Source organism: Martes martes (genome assembly GCF_963455335.1).
Source record: "Martes martes genome assembly, chromosome: 3".
NCBI classification, from domain to species: Eukaryota; Metazoa; Chordata; class Mammalia; order Carnivora; family Mustelidae; genus Martes; species Martes martes.
In genome coordinates this window covers 44,855,338-44,869,408 of record NC_137890.1, presented here as the reverse complement: position 1 = coordinate 44,869,408, position 14,071 = coordinate 44,855,338, and the positions used below count along the sequence as shown (strand labels likewise).

The following is a 14,071-nucleotide window of genomic DNA, read 5'->3' as shown; positions in this document are numbered from 1 at the left end:
TACGATTTACCTTATTTTTCCAAAGTAGATGAAGCATTAGTGAGTTTCATATTATTTGTAAAATTATATAGGAAGAAAAGTGCATTATTTTCTATTTCTGGTGACTGTATGAGAAAACATTAGGAGCAGAGCAAATTGCTATTTGTGTTTCCTGCAGGCCCTTTCCAAATTGGTTCCTTTTAACTCTAAAGCCTATACCGGGAAACCAGTAAAAAGATGCCACAGGCAATTTGGAATTACTGTAAAATACCCTGGTGCTGCTGCTGAGACAAACCTTTTGTGTTTTTAAAGTGTAGTTGCTTCTGAATTGCTTTCCTAACCCTGGAGAGACACTTGTCAGGTCTTGATTTTCCAAGTATTTTTATGACCTGGATTCTGTGGAGGCTTTTATATCCCAAGAAATGTTTTTGAACTTGCTGGTTTCTAAACTTTTTTTTATAAATTCATAGTACTTCTTAATATCAGGAAAAGATCTGGTTCAGCTATTGTTTCAACAAAAATAATTGTGATTATGTAGATAATGCTTAGTTCTAAGGCCTTAACATATACACCATCTTAGGCATTAATTTTACACTTGATCTTAGCCAAAAGGCCGAGAAGCGATTACGCATTAATTTTAGACAGATGGATTATTATTGCCTTTTAGATGATCATCCTATTTTAAATGTTTTTCTGTTTTCATCTATTCAACAAATATTCATTGTACATCTATTAGGTGCTGCACTGCTCTAGGTGACGGATATATGTTAGTGCACAAAACACACAAAAATCTGTGTGCACTGCACAAAGTGAGAAGAAAGTTATAGTTCCAGTTACGTGAAACAAACAAATATCTCATGAGGGCCTTTTTTATTTCTTCTTGAAGCTTTAAGATAAAATACAAGTGGAAAAAATCTTGTTTCCTGAAGTTGTAATTTAAATAATGTTTAGGTCTTTATTCCACCTTAGTTTGAATATAAAATTGATGTGGAAGAAAAAAGTATGGCTTAATGATTTTTTTCTATTTTAAAAGTTCTTATCTATTTAAAAAGTAAAATTTGTTTTTAGGAGGGTTTGGGTTCTGTTTTTTTTAAGAATTATGATACATATATATTTTTTTCAGTTTTAGTATACTTTACAAAAGAAGCTATCTCAGGTTTTACTTTTGAAGTAACTTTGCACAAATATTTTGTAATGACATCCTCGGAGCACATTTGAAAGTTATCTTTTTAAATTCAAATGATGTTCACAAAAAACTATAAATTATTCTATCACTAATAAAAATATTAAAAAGAAACATATAATCAAAAAAGCCCTAAGCTGTTTAATGAGGAAGGAGATTGAGAGTTATGATACATAAATTAATGAGTTAAAATGGATCCTAAATGTATTAGAACAAGGTCATGTTAGTAATTTTAATGATGTAGTGATAAAGTTAGGCTATAACTAGTTTGTATTTGATATCAAAAGATCATAATAGATATTAAAAAGAGGACAATTGTTATAGAAATCATTAACTTCAAAGGAAAATTAGAATTATGTAACAGTGAGGTTCTGCTAATTAGTATCCAATAAAAAGTACAAGCACATATTTGATCATAGTCCAGAGGTTTTTCATTCTTGCTGATAATTCTTAAATAAATTAGTGGGTATAATTTACCATACTTAAATTTCTGCACTAAAAGCATAAGTTGATTAAGGTCACTGAAACACTGAAATACATTTTCTTCCACCAGACCTATCTCAGGAAACTTTCCTTTCAAACATTGTCATGTGGGCAGAACTCATTGTGTTCTGTTTTGTTTTGTTGTGCTGTAAACAGAGTTAATCAGAATGAAACTGTACAGCTAGCTTAGCCCCATTTAAGAACACAATTTTCAAATCACAGATGATGCAGTTGGGGATTCCATGCAATATCTTCAAGTTTTGATTTAACAAAGTTTGGTTGTATTTGATAGCCTTTATTTCTTCATCAGTGACCCAGCCTTTCACAATTCCCACTGGAGGTAGTAGAATATTCAGGACTTTACTGGAGATATGAAAGCTGCTCACATAGAGGGAAAGATTATTCATTCATAAATGCATGCCATATGCATAGATATGTCAACTTAATACTGTTGGTATCTACCCCCTGAAGCCCATATTTCATTTGTGATGGCCAAACCTAACAGATTATTATGAAAATGTTGACATCTAGTTTTGTCCCTGCTCTATTATTCAATAGAGACATTTTATTTCACCATTTAAATTAATACTAAGAGAATAATATGCTAGCTAATAATTTTAAGAGCCTGTACAAAAAGTATTGTTTGAATTTTGCTATTTGATAACTTAATATATTGTGATCTACTCAAAGGAACTATATATATCAAAACATCTTTAAAAGATTTCTGGGTAATCTGAGTTGTTCTTTACTGAGCAATGAATGTACAGGTTATATTATTATTTCATGTTACTTTTTCCGAAGGTGAAATAACTTCCAAAGTGAAGTAACATGTCGATATTACCGAAGATGTGCTGTCTGTCTTTTTAAAGTTACTATAGTCATACTATGATTTTGTTTCTAACTTTAATTATAACTCATAAAGCAATTCAAGCCTTAAATTATTTGAATATTAACATTAAGAATCAAGTTAGCATAACTGAAAAATCTGCAACATTTTCTTTTTGTATAAGTGAATGCCAGTAGATAATATGTTAATCTTTTCTCTTCTAAGTCTCACCTTTATTAATAGCAACCTAAAGTGTGGAACCCTGAATTATGATGTTCGTTAATTAGGAATTGAATCCATGATGCTTTAGATTTATGCTGAATATTATATGATTTACTTTTTCCTTCAAAGTAGTCATAAGGAGGCATCATGGGTGAGACCTTTAGCTGAAGGGTGCTGGGATTGTCAGGTGAAGTATTTTTCCTTTGACTTTTTTGATTAAGTAGGGCTCAAGCCTTGCTTTCTTCTAAGTGTAAATTTTTGTTTTTTCATTTATTTTATTTACCAGGACTTTTAAAACTGTAATTTTAAACTGCACTGAATTTTACCATTCCTTTGCGTATAATGCAAAAGACTTGCTAATATACTCACTGCACAGGAAATAAAGTAGTAAAATAAATGAATCTGAGGAATATTTTTGTTTGATTTTATTTCTGTTTCCAAATATGTCACTTTTCCATTGGGCATGTTACCTTGACTAGACACTCATGTCAGTGTATTTTAAAGATTGTTATAAATTTGAAGGGGCATTCTTGAATTTTAAAAATGCACTCAGTTCTATTGTAGTTTTGAGTAAATTTCTGACCCTCTTCCATCTGCACCTAAAAAAGCAGAAAAAGAATATTGCTCATTGTGCCACAGACTTTATTCACTTTCAGATGGAGCGCACGCAGCACATCTCCTCTGAAGTCAGTGATTGTGAACCCTGATGGTGACTGGCTACAAGGGGACTTAGGATACATATTTAACTGCATACCATAGTCAGTTGTCAGTTGTTGATTCTCTTTGTTAATTTTACATGGTCATCTTGTGTCTCTACTTAATACTGTTTTTCTATATTCTTAACTTTGGCCATCTCATTTATTAGTCATATCTCTCTTCTTTCACTCTATTTTCAAAACAGCCTTGTATCCTCTTGGCTTTTTTTTAACCTTTAGAAGAAGGTGGTATCTTTTGATGTATATGGACTACCCTTCCTCCTGATCTTAATTTTCTGAACTTTACTGGACATGTACTATTTATTCTAGAATCATGAGCAATAGGCTTCACTATCACATCTCTAGGAGAGAGTGGAGTTGATCTGTCTCCCTGAGAGAAATACTCCAGTGTTATAGAGCTTCCAATTCTTTTAAACTTGAGAACTACTAGCAAGAGTTTACAGCTTGACTTGAAATAACTCCCTTAGCAACCTGTCATTGACTGAGAGCTCCATTCAGAAGGGAAAGGAAGTACTACAACAGTGAGTACATTTTATTTGCCTTAAAAAGAAACCCATAGTTTATTAAGAGTAAACATAATTGGGGGTGCCTCAGTGGCTCAGTCGTTAAGCATCTGCCTCAGGGCTCAGGTCATGATCCCGGGGTCCTGGGATGGAGCTCCCACATTGGGCTCCCTGCTAAGCGGGAAACCTGCTTCTCCCTCTCCCACTCCCCCTGCTTGTGTTCCCTCTCTCGCTAAAATCTTCAAAAAGAGTAAACATAATTGAAGAGGCTCTAGTTAAGCAACTTAAACCACGATAAGAATACAAAAGCCGCTAATTTTCTGTGTATATTTTTTAATGTCTAGTTCATTTAGCTCAGGGTTTTCTGAAGTGTGTTCTAAGAACATTAGTTCCACTTTCTGGTTAAATAAATTTGGAAAATGCTGGGTTAAAATTAAGTTTGCTTTTTTTATTATGGGACTTATCAAGACAATATGTATTTTATTTTGTTTTGTTTTTTTTCCGTTTGCTTAGGTCTTCTATAATTTCCTTCCTCAGTGATTTGTAGTTATCCTGCAACCTTGCTAAATCACTTATTAGATCTATGAGCTTATGTTTATTAGCTTTGAGTGCTTTTATTTTTGATTATTTTTATTTAGAAATTACTGTTGAACATTCATACCAGTGATATGTATTTTAATCTCTAAGAGAGAGAAGTAGTGCATATTGCTTCACAAACCTATTTGCTCATGGAATTCTTTGGGGTTTTGTTTGTTTGTTTATTTTTTAACCTGACAGAAAGTCTATGGGATATATTTTGGAAAAGATCTTAGCTGTCTTGTTACTTTCCTTCTAGTTTTCAAATTTCCCAGCTTTAAAATAGGATGAAGATTTATGTTTAAATATATTGTTTTAGATGTTCCAAACGTCTTATTAGTAACATAATATTCAATTTTTGTGTTACAAATAGAGACTAAATATATAAAAGACAATTTATCCTCAAATATGTTTTTAGATTCTTAACCTTTCTTTGAATAGAGGACAGAATATATTCCTGAAATTTTAGGTCCCTTCTAAGTACTTGTGTCATTTTAATAGTGTTTTATTACATAAAAATAAAATTAAGATCTTATGTTGCAAATACATAACTCACTGGTCTTTTAATTTTATATTAACTCTGATTCTGAAAACGTGTATTTATTAACTTTTAGAAATTGTCATTTGTGAAGACTACCATTATAGCTTTTATAATATTGCTGTCCTTCTCTGTAATTCTCACCTAATAACCCACATGATATTTACATGTTCCAGCAGTAATGCATTTTCACCATTTACTTGGGTTTTGTATTTGTTATTCTCCAATAAACTAGTCTAAGGCAAAATGTGAAATCCCTTTTTTTGTTAAGATGACATTTCAAAAGAAAGTGTCAAAGCAGGTTAATTCCACTGGGTAAGTGAACATTCTTAAGTGAAGGAGAATCCTCAAAGACTAAAAATTCTATTTTGTTTCAACATTTATATTGCTTTTTTACTAATATGCTGGCATGTCCTAAAGCTTTTCAGTAACATTGTTTTAATTAGTTAAAAGCTTGTTAAAAACCTCCTAGAAAATGAGCAGGCTCTTGTATTTTACTGCTCTTGATCTTCTGTTCTGTTTTCCTGGTACCAGCAATTAAGTGAGATGAATTGATAATCTTGGATGTAATTCCAGAGCTCACCTGAGTGATCTGGAGGGGCAAAAATTCTAATTTTTAAAAAAATTCTTATTTTAAGAAACCTGCACTTTTCAGGTACTTACAATTATAAGCAAGGGCAGAATTTATGGTTGGGTAATAGCTAGTGGGAGTGCATAGGAACTCTATAAATAAGGGGTAGATACATACTGTAAGTACCAGGTCTTTTAGAGCTTGAAGGGATTAGAGTTTTCAGTGAGCACATGAAGTGTCCTGATAACTAAAACAGTGGAAGGAGGTCAGAAATTATGTGTTGAATGATTTATGCAGTTCTGGTGGTCACCTTTATTACTGAAGAGTCCTTTGTCAGACATCAAACCCAAGGGTAACAGTTTAATAGGATAGTTTTTCAATAAATATTCTCTGATGCTTTTTGTAGCAAAGCTATTTTGGACAGCAGATTACCCTATATACCCAAGGGATTAAAAAGATATAAGAGAAGTAGAAGATATATATTTCTTTCCTTCCAGAAGCCACCTAATAAATATTAATAAGGCCTCCATCAGACTGAGATTGTTCCAGTCTGGGAACCATTGTTGGCATGGTTCTTGATTACAGTTTTGTTATGCACATTAAAAGAATAGGATAACGAGAAGGAAGTAAGTTGGGAAAGCTAACATTGACTTTCCAAAACTAGTATTAACTTTTTAATGACCTCTTATTGGCATTTTTATCTTGCCTGAAGTATGCTCATTTTCCCCCAGATCATGTGATTAAGAAATTAGGGTAAGCCCTCTTGGTCATGCTTAACTTATTATACAAAGTAAGATATTAGGATAAGATAAGATATGAACTTATTATACAAAGTAAGATATTAGGAGTCAGTTTAATTCTGTTTCTGTATGGTTCAAATTTTAAGATGTATGGACTTGTGTTCTTCTTTTTAATGTTGGTAACCACTTTTAGTACTATGTAATGAATGATCTGAGAGAATACAATGATCCTTTATCTTGAAGAGACTTATGTAAATAAGGCTGAAAATAACATGGAAAAAGTACCCTTTTTTACCTCATAAAATGATCAGAGAATATAAATATTATTATTATTAGGAATTACTGAATTTGACCATGAGTATGCAAAACAATTAAATTTTTAAAATATGGAATTGAAGTCTTAAAGCAAGGGGAAAAGGAAGGCATATCAAGAGTTTGAGCGTGTTAGTACTTATTCAAATTTTTTTGTTTATTCTAGGTAAGCATTTTTTTCTCTTCTGTTTTGTTCCCCTTCTCTTCTTTTCCTCTTCCTCCTTATCCAGACTCCTCCTCCTTGTCCTCTTCCTTTTTTGTTTTTATGTCAAATATTTGCTTTTTTATTCATCTTAAAGGTTTCACATAGCTTTTAACTATTATATTAGGTTGAGTATGTTCCATCTCAGACAAGACTGATCCTCAAATGAGGTCTGGTTGAATAGGGCATCTTTTCAAGTTCAAAAGCCTCTAAAAGCTTTGGCCACAAATAAACTGATATTCCTGGTTGATCTTTTATAATCTCTGTTTATAATTGATGCTTACTTAACACCTAGCCCTACTGATAGTAGTTCTCATAAATGCAAAGACTGTTAGAGACTCAGATGTACTGGAGCTGAGTACAAAAACATCTAGAAATGGTAAAAAGTTGTTATCAAATCAATGTGCCCAGTTGATTTAAATTGTATCCTTGCACTCTTAGGAAATAAGCAAAGAAGAGAAAAATTTCTCACTGAATGTATTTAAAATGTATTAGAAATGTGAGTAATTGAGATCAGAAATTAAAATATATAATTCCCTAAGAAAAATTAGGGAACTATTCAAGAAATTGGAGACTGAAAACTCTAAATTTTGTCATAGAAAATTAATTATAAAAGGTTACATTAGGAACATTTTAGATATAATTTAGAAATGAACATAAGACTTACATCTCAAGAAGATGATACACTTTCCTATTAATTTGTTGAAAATACTTGAAATTGGCTATAAAAAGATTGAATATTCTGTCCATTCTAATTATTTTAATTGCTCTAGTGAAAATAATCACTGAGGAAAGATCATTAAGGTAAACAAAAATGGCCATAGAGTAGGTTAAATGTAGAAGTGGTGTCTTGGTTCTTAGATATTTTTCAAAATAATGTTTATAATGGTATAATTTGAAAGGTATGACTGAAACTGCTAAACAAAAAAATTCAAACATACGCTTTAAATAATTTCACTTATAAAAATAAGTTTTGCTTTCTAAAATGAGATTTACTATACTTTGAGATTCCAGTAAATTTCACATCAGTGGCAAAGTACTGCCAAAATTTCTTCTGACATCATTTACTACTTACTGCCATTCTTGAGTCCAAGGCTGAGATACATTTTCAGATTTCTGTGTGCTGTATCCTGAGAGAATTTGATAAAAAGGGGTCACTGCAAGAGTTAAATGTCTGCTCTGCTTGGCCTTTAAAAGAAGGGGAGAGGGCAAGGCTGGTTTTGGGCAAATTACTTCCACCTCCCTTTCTGCCCCTGCTTCAGCTCCAGGGGAGCTGGAAATGCACAGGAGGAATCAGAAGACCTGGGTCGAGTCCCGGCTCTGCCACTTACTACCTATGTGACTTTGGGTAAGTTACTCAATATCTCTGGGTCTCAGTTTCAGTACAGGGTTGTTCTGAGGATTAAGTAGTATGGTAAATGGTAATGGGCTTTGTAAACTCCCAAGGTGTATGGAAACATACTTTTCTATTATCAAAAGCTTGGCCTTCTGTAGTATACTGTCCTCAGCTATGTTATTTTTTAAGCAACCTCAAAATGACTTAATTCGTTTTGCTTCTCACTACGTCCTCTCCATATTGGAATTCTTATTCCTGTCCTCTGCATGCTTCAGAGTAAAGTATTCTAAGAACATAAAATCAGTCTAGTTAAATTAATTTCACAGTGAAGTGTGGGTTACTGTTACCCCTTCTTACCCTTCATACACCTAACTTTCTCTAATTTTCCCAGAATTATGTGCTTAGAAACATCAAGAATCTAATGCATGGGCATTCAGACAGTGTTGGAGAGAAGGGTTTTTGGCAGAGGGAAGTCCTTTAAATCCTGTTACCCAGATCCCACCTGCATAAGTTAATAAGGTTGATTGGGAAAATGGGAATATGTTGAGCCTCTGGTCCTTTCTTTTTCTCTATGGGAAAGGAGATGGAAATAATTCAGGATTTAAAAGTTCTTCAGAAGTCTTGCTGAAAACCTAGATCCTTAGCTTAAGGAATAATCATAGAAAGAGGAGACAAGAGATTTAATGGGCATTTCTTTGGTCAACTCTTTGAGTTATATCTGACTGGGCCTCATCTTTGCTTGTCAATAAAGTAAGTTCTAGTCTACCTTCAGCCAGACTATGTTCATAGTGCCTGTGATCTTTCTGGGTGCTTGGTTTATAGAGGCTTTGTTGAGCTAAGGAAGAAAGAGAACTTGCCTTCTGGGTCACATCTGGTTCCAGATCAAGGGATCTTTATGGGGGCCTAAAAAAACCTTATATCCCTACTTGGTCCAGCCCTCCCTTAATCTAAGGATGCTTGATCTGGCTATGTGTAAATAATAGTAATAATAGCCACTTACATGAACTGCTTGCCATTAATGCCTAATTATCATGGAGCACAATAACAGTTAATCATGCCATGATTAAATTAACTTAAACATTTTTATTTTATTTTATTTTTATGGCCTTGAACCGTTGACTTATGCTCAATATGGTTTCTTGCTGAAGTAGCAGTGTCATCTTTCATAACTAAAAATTAGAAAGAAATATTGAACTCTAGTAGTATTCAAATACAAATTGAAACAATTAAGTACAGTGTTAAATGTATGAGTGAATGGGAAAAAATTAGATAATTCTCATACTGGCAAGGATGCAGTGATGTGAGTACTTTTATACATTGGTGATGGCAGTGTAAATTGATGTGATCCTTCTGATTTTTTCCCAAACCTTAAAAGTGTTCATACCCTTTAAACCAATAATCCCACAGTTGTTAATCTCTCCTAGGGAAAGAGCAAAGGAAATAAGCTAATTGCTAAGAGATAATCATTGCAACATTGTTACCTAAATGCCTAACAATAAGAGAATGGTAAAATAAGTGATCTTCCATCTGCTGGATGAAATATTTTACAGCTGTGGTGAAAGATCATTATGAAGGCTGTAATATCAATAGAAATATTTATGATGAGTGAATAAAAGCAATGTATAGACTTGAATGAGAAATTACTCAAGGTGAAGTGGTTTAGTGTAGTAGAAGTATATATACTCTAAGTGTGTGTATACATACATTTTTTTCTCAATTTTATACACTTTCTGTAATTTTGAGTTACATTTTTTATTGGAAAAAGTAAAACCAAGCAAAATAAAATTAGCAAGAAGAAAGTTGATCATAATTAGGGAGTTTTAGTCTTAAAAAAAATGCCAGAAATTTACAAAAAGGATCTGAAAATATAGGAGGAAAAAAATAAGATAAAACATCACCTTTCAGTTTTTAATTTTGCCTTTGCTTTCAGTGAGGTTAACAGCAACATGATTATGGTTTTTCATGATAAAATACCATTAGCCTTATTTGTTCCTATCTATCATTAGTAAATGAAATACTCCCACAACTAAACAAATAGAGTTACCTATACAGTCTTATCACCTACTTTCACTCTATACATCAACCTATTTCCCAACTCCTTACAAAATTCTCCCTTAATTACATTGTTTCCAAAATTCTTAACACACCTTAGTATTTAGTCTTTTCCAAGTGCTTTAAAATACAGAGCAAAATACATTTCTCCTATGAAATGTTTCTTGAATCTGTACTTCCCTACCATGCATAATTTCAGGAATATGTTACTATTTTGTTTAACTCTTTGTCCCTGTTTTAGTATTGATATATTATTGAAATATTAAGTATAAAGTGAAATTTTTATATTTGAGGTTCTCCTGTTATCATTTCAAATATGTATCAGTCTATTCCAAACATTGTTTTTTCGAGCACTTATTATGTGGCTTGACCTCTCCACCCAGAACAGTGCTGGGTACATGTCCTTAGAATGATTATGTGCTAGACAACAGAAATGCATAGATGAGCAGTCTCTGCTCTCAAGGAGTCCCGGACTAGCCCGGGAAGTAAGCCAGCATCTGTTTATATGAGCAGAGCACAGAGTTACCTAACTCAGTCTAGAACTGACTCATGGAGGAATCAAGGCCCTCCTGATCATCCGATTATAAAACAGCAGTGTGCCATCACACAAATTCTCTAGCCCCTTTGACCTGCTTTGTTTTCTGCATATCTTGCTCCGGCTCCAACCCCTAGATTAAATCCGTTTGAGAACAGGTACCTTGTCTCAGCTTAATACTTCAGCATCCAGAACAGTACCTGGAAAATAAGGCACCCTCAATAAATATTTGTTATATCTGGATAACTGAAGTTTAATGTGAGTCTTGAAAGTCTTGAAGAGTAGTTAGGATTTAGCTTGGGGGAAAGGGGAGGAAAGTAAGAAAAGGGTAAAGTCAGGGAAATTCTAGAGGGCACAGTAGAGGGAGGTATATTGGCAACAGAACAGGTCTATGTATTGATGTCAGTAGATGAGGCTGAAAAGGCATGTGGGGCCACAGGGTAAAGAGGAAGGTGGGTTATGGTAAGAAGTTGGAATTTCATCCCTCAGAATAGGGACTGCTGAAAGATATTCAGCAGAGAGTGTCATAATGTGATCTTTGCTTTAAGAGATTATTGCCCTGGGGCATCTGGGTGGCTCAGTCAATTAAGCATCTGCCTTCAGCTCAGGTCACAATCTCAGGGTTCTAGGATCGAGCCCCGCAATCACATCGGGCTCCCTGCTCAGGAGAGTCTGCTTCTCCCTCTCCCTTTGCTCCCCCCACCACCCACCCACTGCTCTCTCTCTCTCAGATAAATAAAATCTGAGAGAGAGATTATTGCCCTAGTATAGAAAATGGGTTTCAGTGAAAGCAGAGAGTGTGGAGACCAGTTATTACAATAGTTAAGGCAAGAGGTGAGGACCTGGGAGTCATCAGCATTTAGGTAAAAATAAAGAGTATGGGTGAGATTGCCTAGAGAAAATGTGCAAAAAGAGAAAGACAAGGACTGGGGTCAGACTCCTGGGGAATTTCACAGTTAAGCGGTGGGAAGGGAAACTGAGAAGGTATAGCCAGGAGGACAGCAGGAATGGGTGCTGAATACATAATATCTAGTGTTGGAAACATCAGGAAAGAGAAGAACTGGAAAGCACCTGTTGGATTTGGCTATCAGTAGGTGACTGGTAGCTGTAGAATGCATTTCCAGTGGAATGATGCATGTGTATCGCAACTTACGGTTTCTTGAGAATGAGTGGGAAATAAGAAAATGAAGTGTAGGCTATTTTTACGATCTTGGTTGTGAAGATAAAAAGCATAGAGGATGAGAATAAAGAGTAAAAGAACTCAGGGTAAAAACCCAAGCCTGTTTACATCAAAGGCACAGCAAAGCAAAGAGAGAAGGAGAGTCGTAATAATAGGAGTAAAGGTTTTTAAAAACCCAGGTCATGATAAGAAAGTGGGGCACACTCACATGTGACTTTGGGTATTTGAGGAACACTAGGGAGAGGAGGAGAGAGAAGTAAATATAGATGTGGTGAGGTTAAATTGTTGGGTTTCAGGGAAGGAAGCTGGATAATTCTAATGAACTCTCTTCTCCGTGAAGTAAAAGCAGGTCATCAGTTGAAAATAATGAGGTCAAGAATTGGAGAGGAATTTTGAAGAGTAAAATAAAGATTTAGAAACTGCCCAGGAACATGGCAGAGGGAGTTGATCAAGAGTGTATTTTCACAGCAAAAATTTTCAACCCTTAGTAAAAATCATGTGTAAAGCATACTATGATAGTTCACTCTCAGTTTCTAGTCTTTTAGTAGCTACTAGAAAAGTTTAAATGTATATACAAATGAGAACTTCCCATGTTTATTAAGCAGAAGCTAATAGTTAATTAACCCCTAGCCAGTTTTCGGTAGAGGCTCTCACTAGGAACCTGGTATTTGAAAGTTTTTGCCTAAACGTAATGACTATATTATTGCCCTACGACTTTGGTGAAATTCAGTATTGGAAAATGCTCTGTGAAGGTGGGCATTTATGCATAAACCGTTACCATTAATATAATCCTAGGACTATTACCAAGCTTCTTGAACTCATCTTCATGCCAGGTAGTAATGTATTAAATAGATAAAAATGTTAAGTGGGTACTTGAACATTCTAAGACACGTGTGTGTGTGTGTGTGTGTGTACACATGGAAACACATGAAAGATATCAGTGTTTAAAAAGCTGTGATAGTTACTAAATTTTTCATTTAGAGAACAAAATAAGGTAGGAAATAAAAGAAAAAACATTTAATCTCATGAGACCTTATTTATCTGTGATCTATCCATCTATTCCTGGCCTATTCGCGGAGAGAGATTTTCCTAACACCAACACAGTTTTAAATGAGGACTTTTTTTTAATGCTCTTCATAATTTTTCATGACACTTATAAAGAATTGTCCCCTACTAGCTGTGGAAATATAAAACAAAATCTAAATAAGAAACTAGGTAATCCTGTTAAGAACATATGCTCTTCGTGATTATAGAGTCAACCTATCAACTACCATGGAATATTCTTGTTCTGGCATTGAAGGGGATGGCCCATCATGGACATACCACACCACACTATTGATAAAGTTTTTAAAAAGAGCCTAAATAATATATAGACTCTCCCAGAGACCAGAGAGCACTTAGAAAAATAGTGTCTCCAGGGAGGCAAATCATAAGAGCCTCAAATATAGGGAACAAAACAGGGTTGCTGGAGGGGAGTTGTGTGGGGGGATGGGGTAACTGGGTTATGGGCATTAAGGAGGACACTTAATGTAATGAGCACTAGGTGTTATATGCAACTGCTGAATCACTAAATTCTATTCCCAAAACTAATACTACCCTATATGTGAACTATCTTGCATTTAAATAAAATCTTGAGAGAGAAAAAAGAAAAATAGTGTCTCTCTAAGTTTATGTTGCTGAATGTGATAACACTCAGAAAAGCATAACAATATTGTGAAGTTTATCAAATTATGAAATTAAAGAATATCCCTTGTTTAAAATATATTATAGCTCTAAGTTTTTAGGTAAAGTTAGGACATTGACGGTCAAGTATACGACAGAATGATTTGTGTTCACCTAAGCTTCTGAGGATAAATATCTTGGAACATATAATAGTTTGTATTGGTACATTTTACTGCTTTATTATACTTTCCCTCTTAGGAGTCATGTTCTCTGGGGAGTTAATGCTCCTTGTCCATAGATACCAAGATGGGGAACATTAACTTGGATGAATTTTGTAAAGACAATTACTATATTTGGTAAGCTAGTAAGATTTGCCCCAGTAAAGATGATTGCCTCTGGGTTCTGTTTTCATTGGAAGAAAAATGAACATTTTGCTAATTGACCAGATTTCTTAG

The 14,071-nt window shown here is 34.1% G+C and overlaps 1 protein-coding gene across 2 annotated transcripts in view; it reads left to right on the top strand.

Moving 5' to 3' along the window:
* Window positions 1-14,071, top strand: part of TDRD3 (tudor domain containing 3) — a 161,996-nt gene that overhangs the window by 129,035 nt on the left and 18,890 nt on the right. Inside the window, exon 13 of one of the 2 annotated variants that reach the window (XM_080798603.1) lies at window positions 8,114-8,199. The exons of the other annotated variant lie outside the window; for it this stretch is intronic. Coding sequence (XP_080654729.1) covers window positions 8,114-8,199 — 86 coding nt within the window. The remainder of the gene's footprint in view (window positions 1-8,113; window positions 8,200-14,071) is intronic. 2 annotated transcript variants of the gene reach the window in all.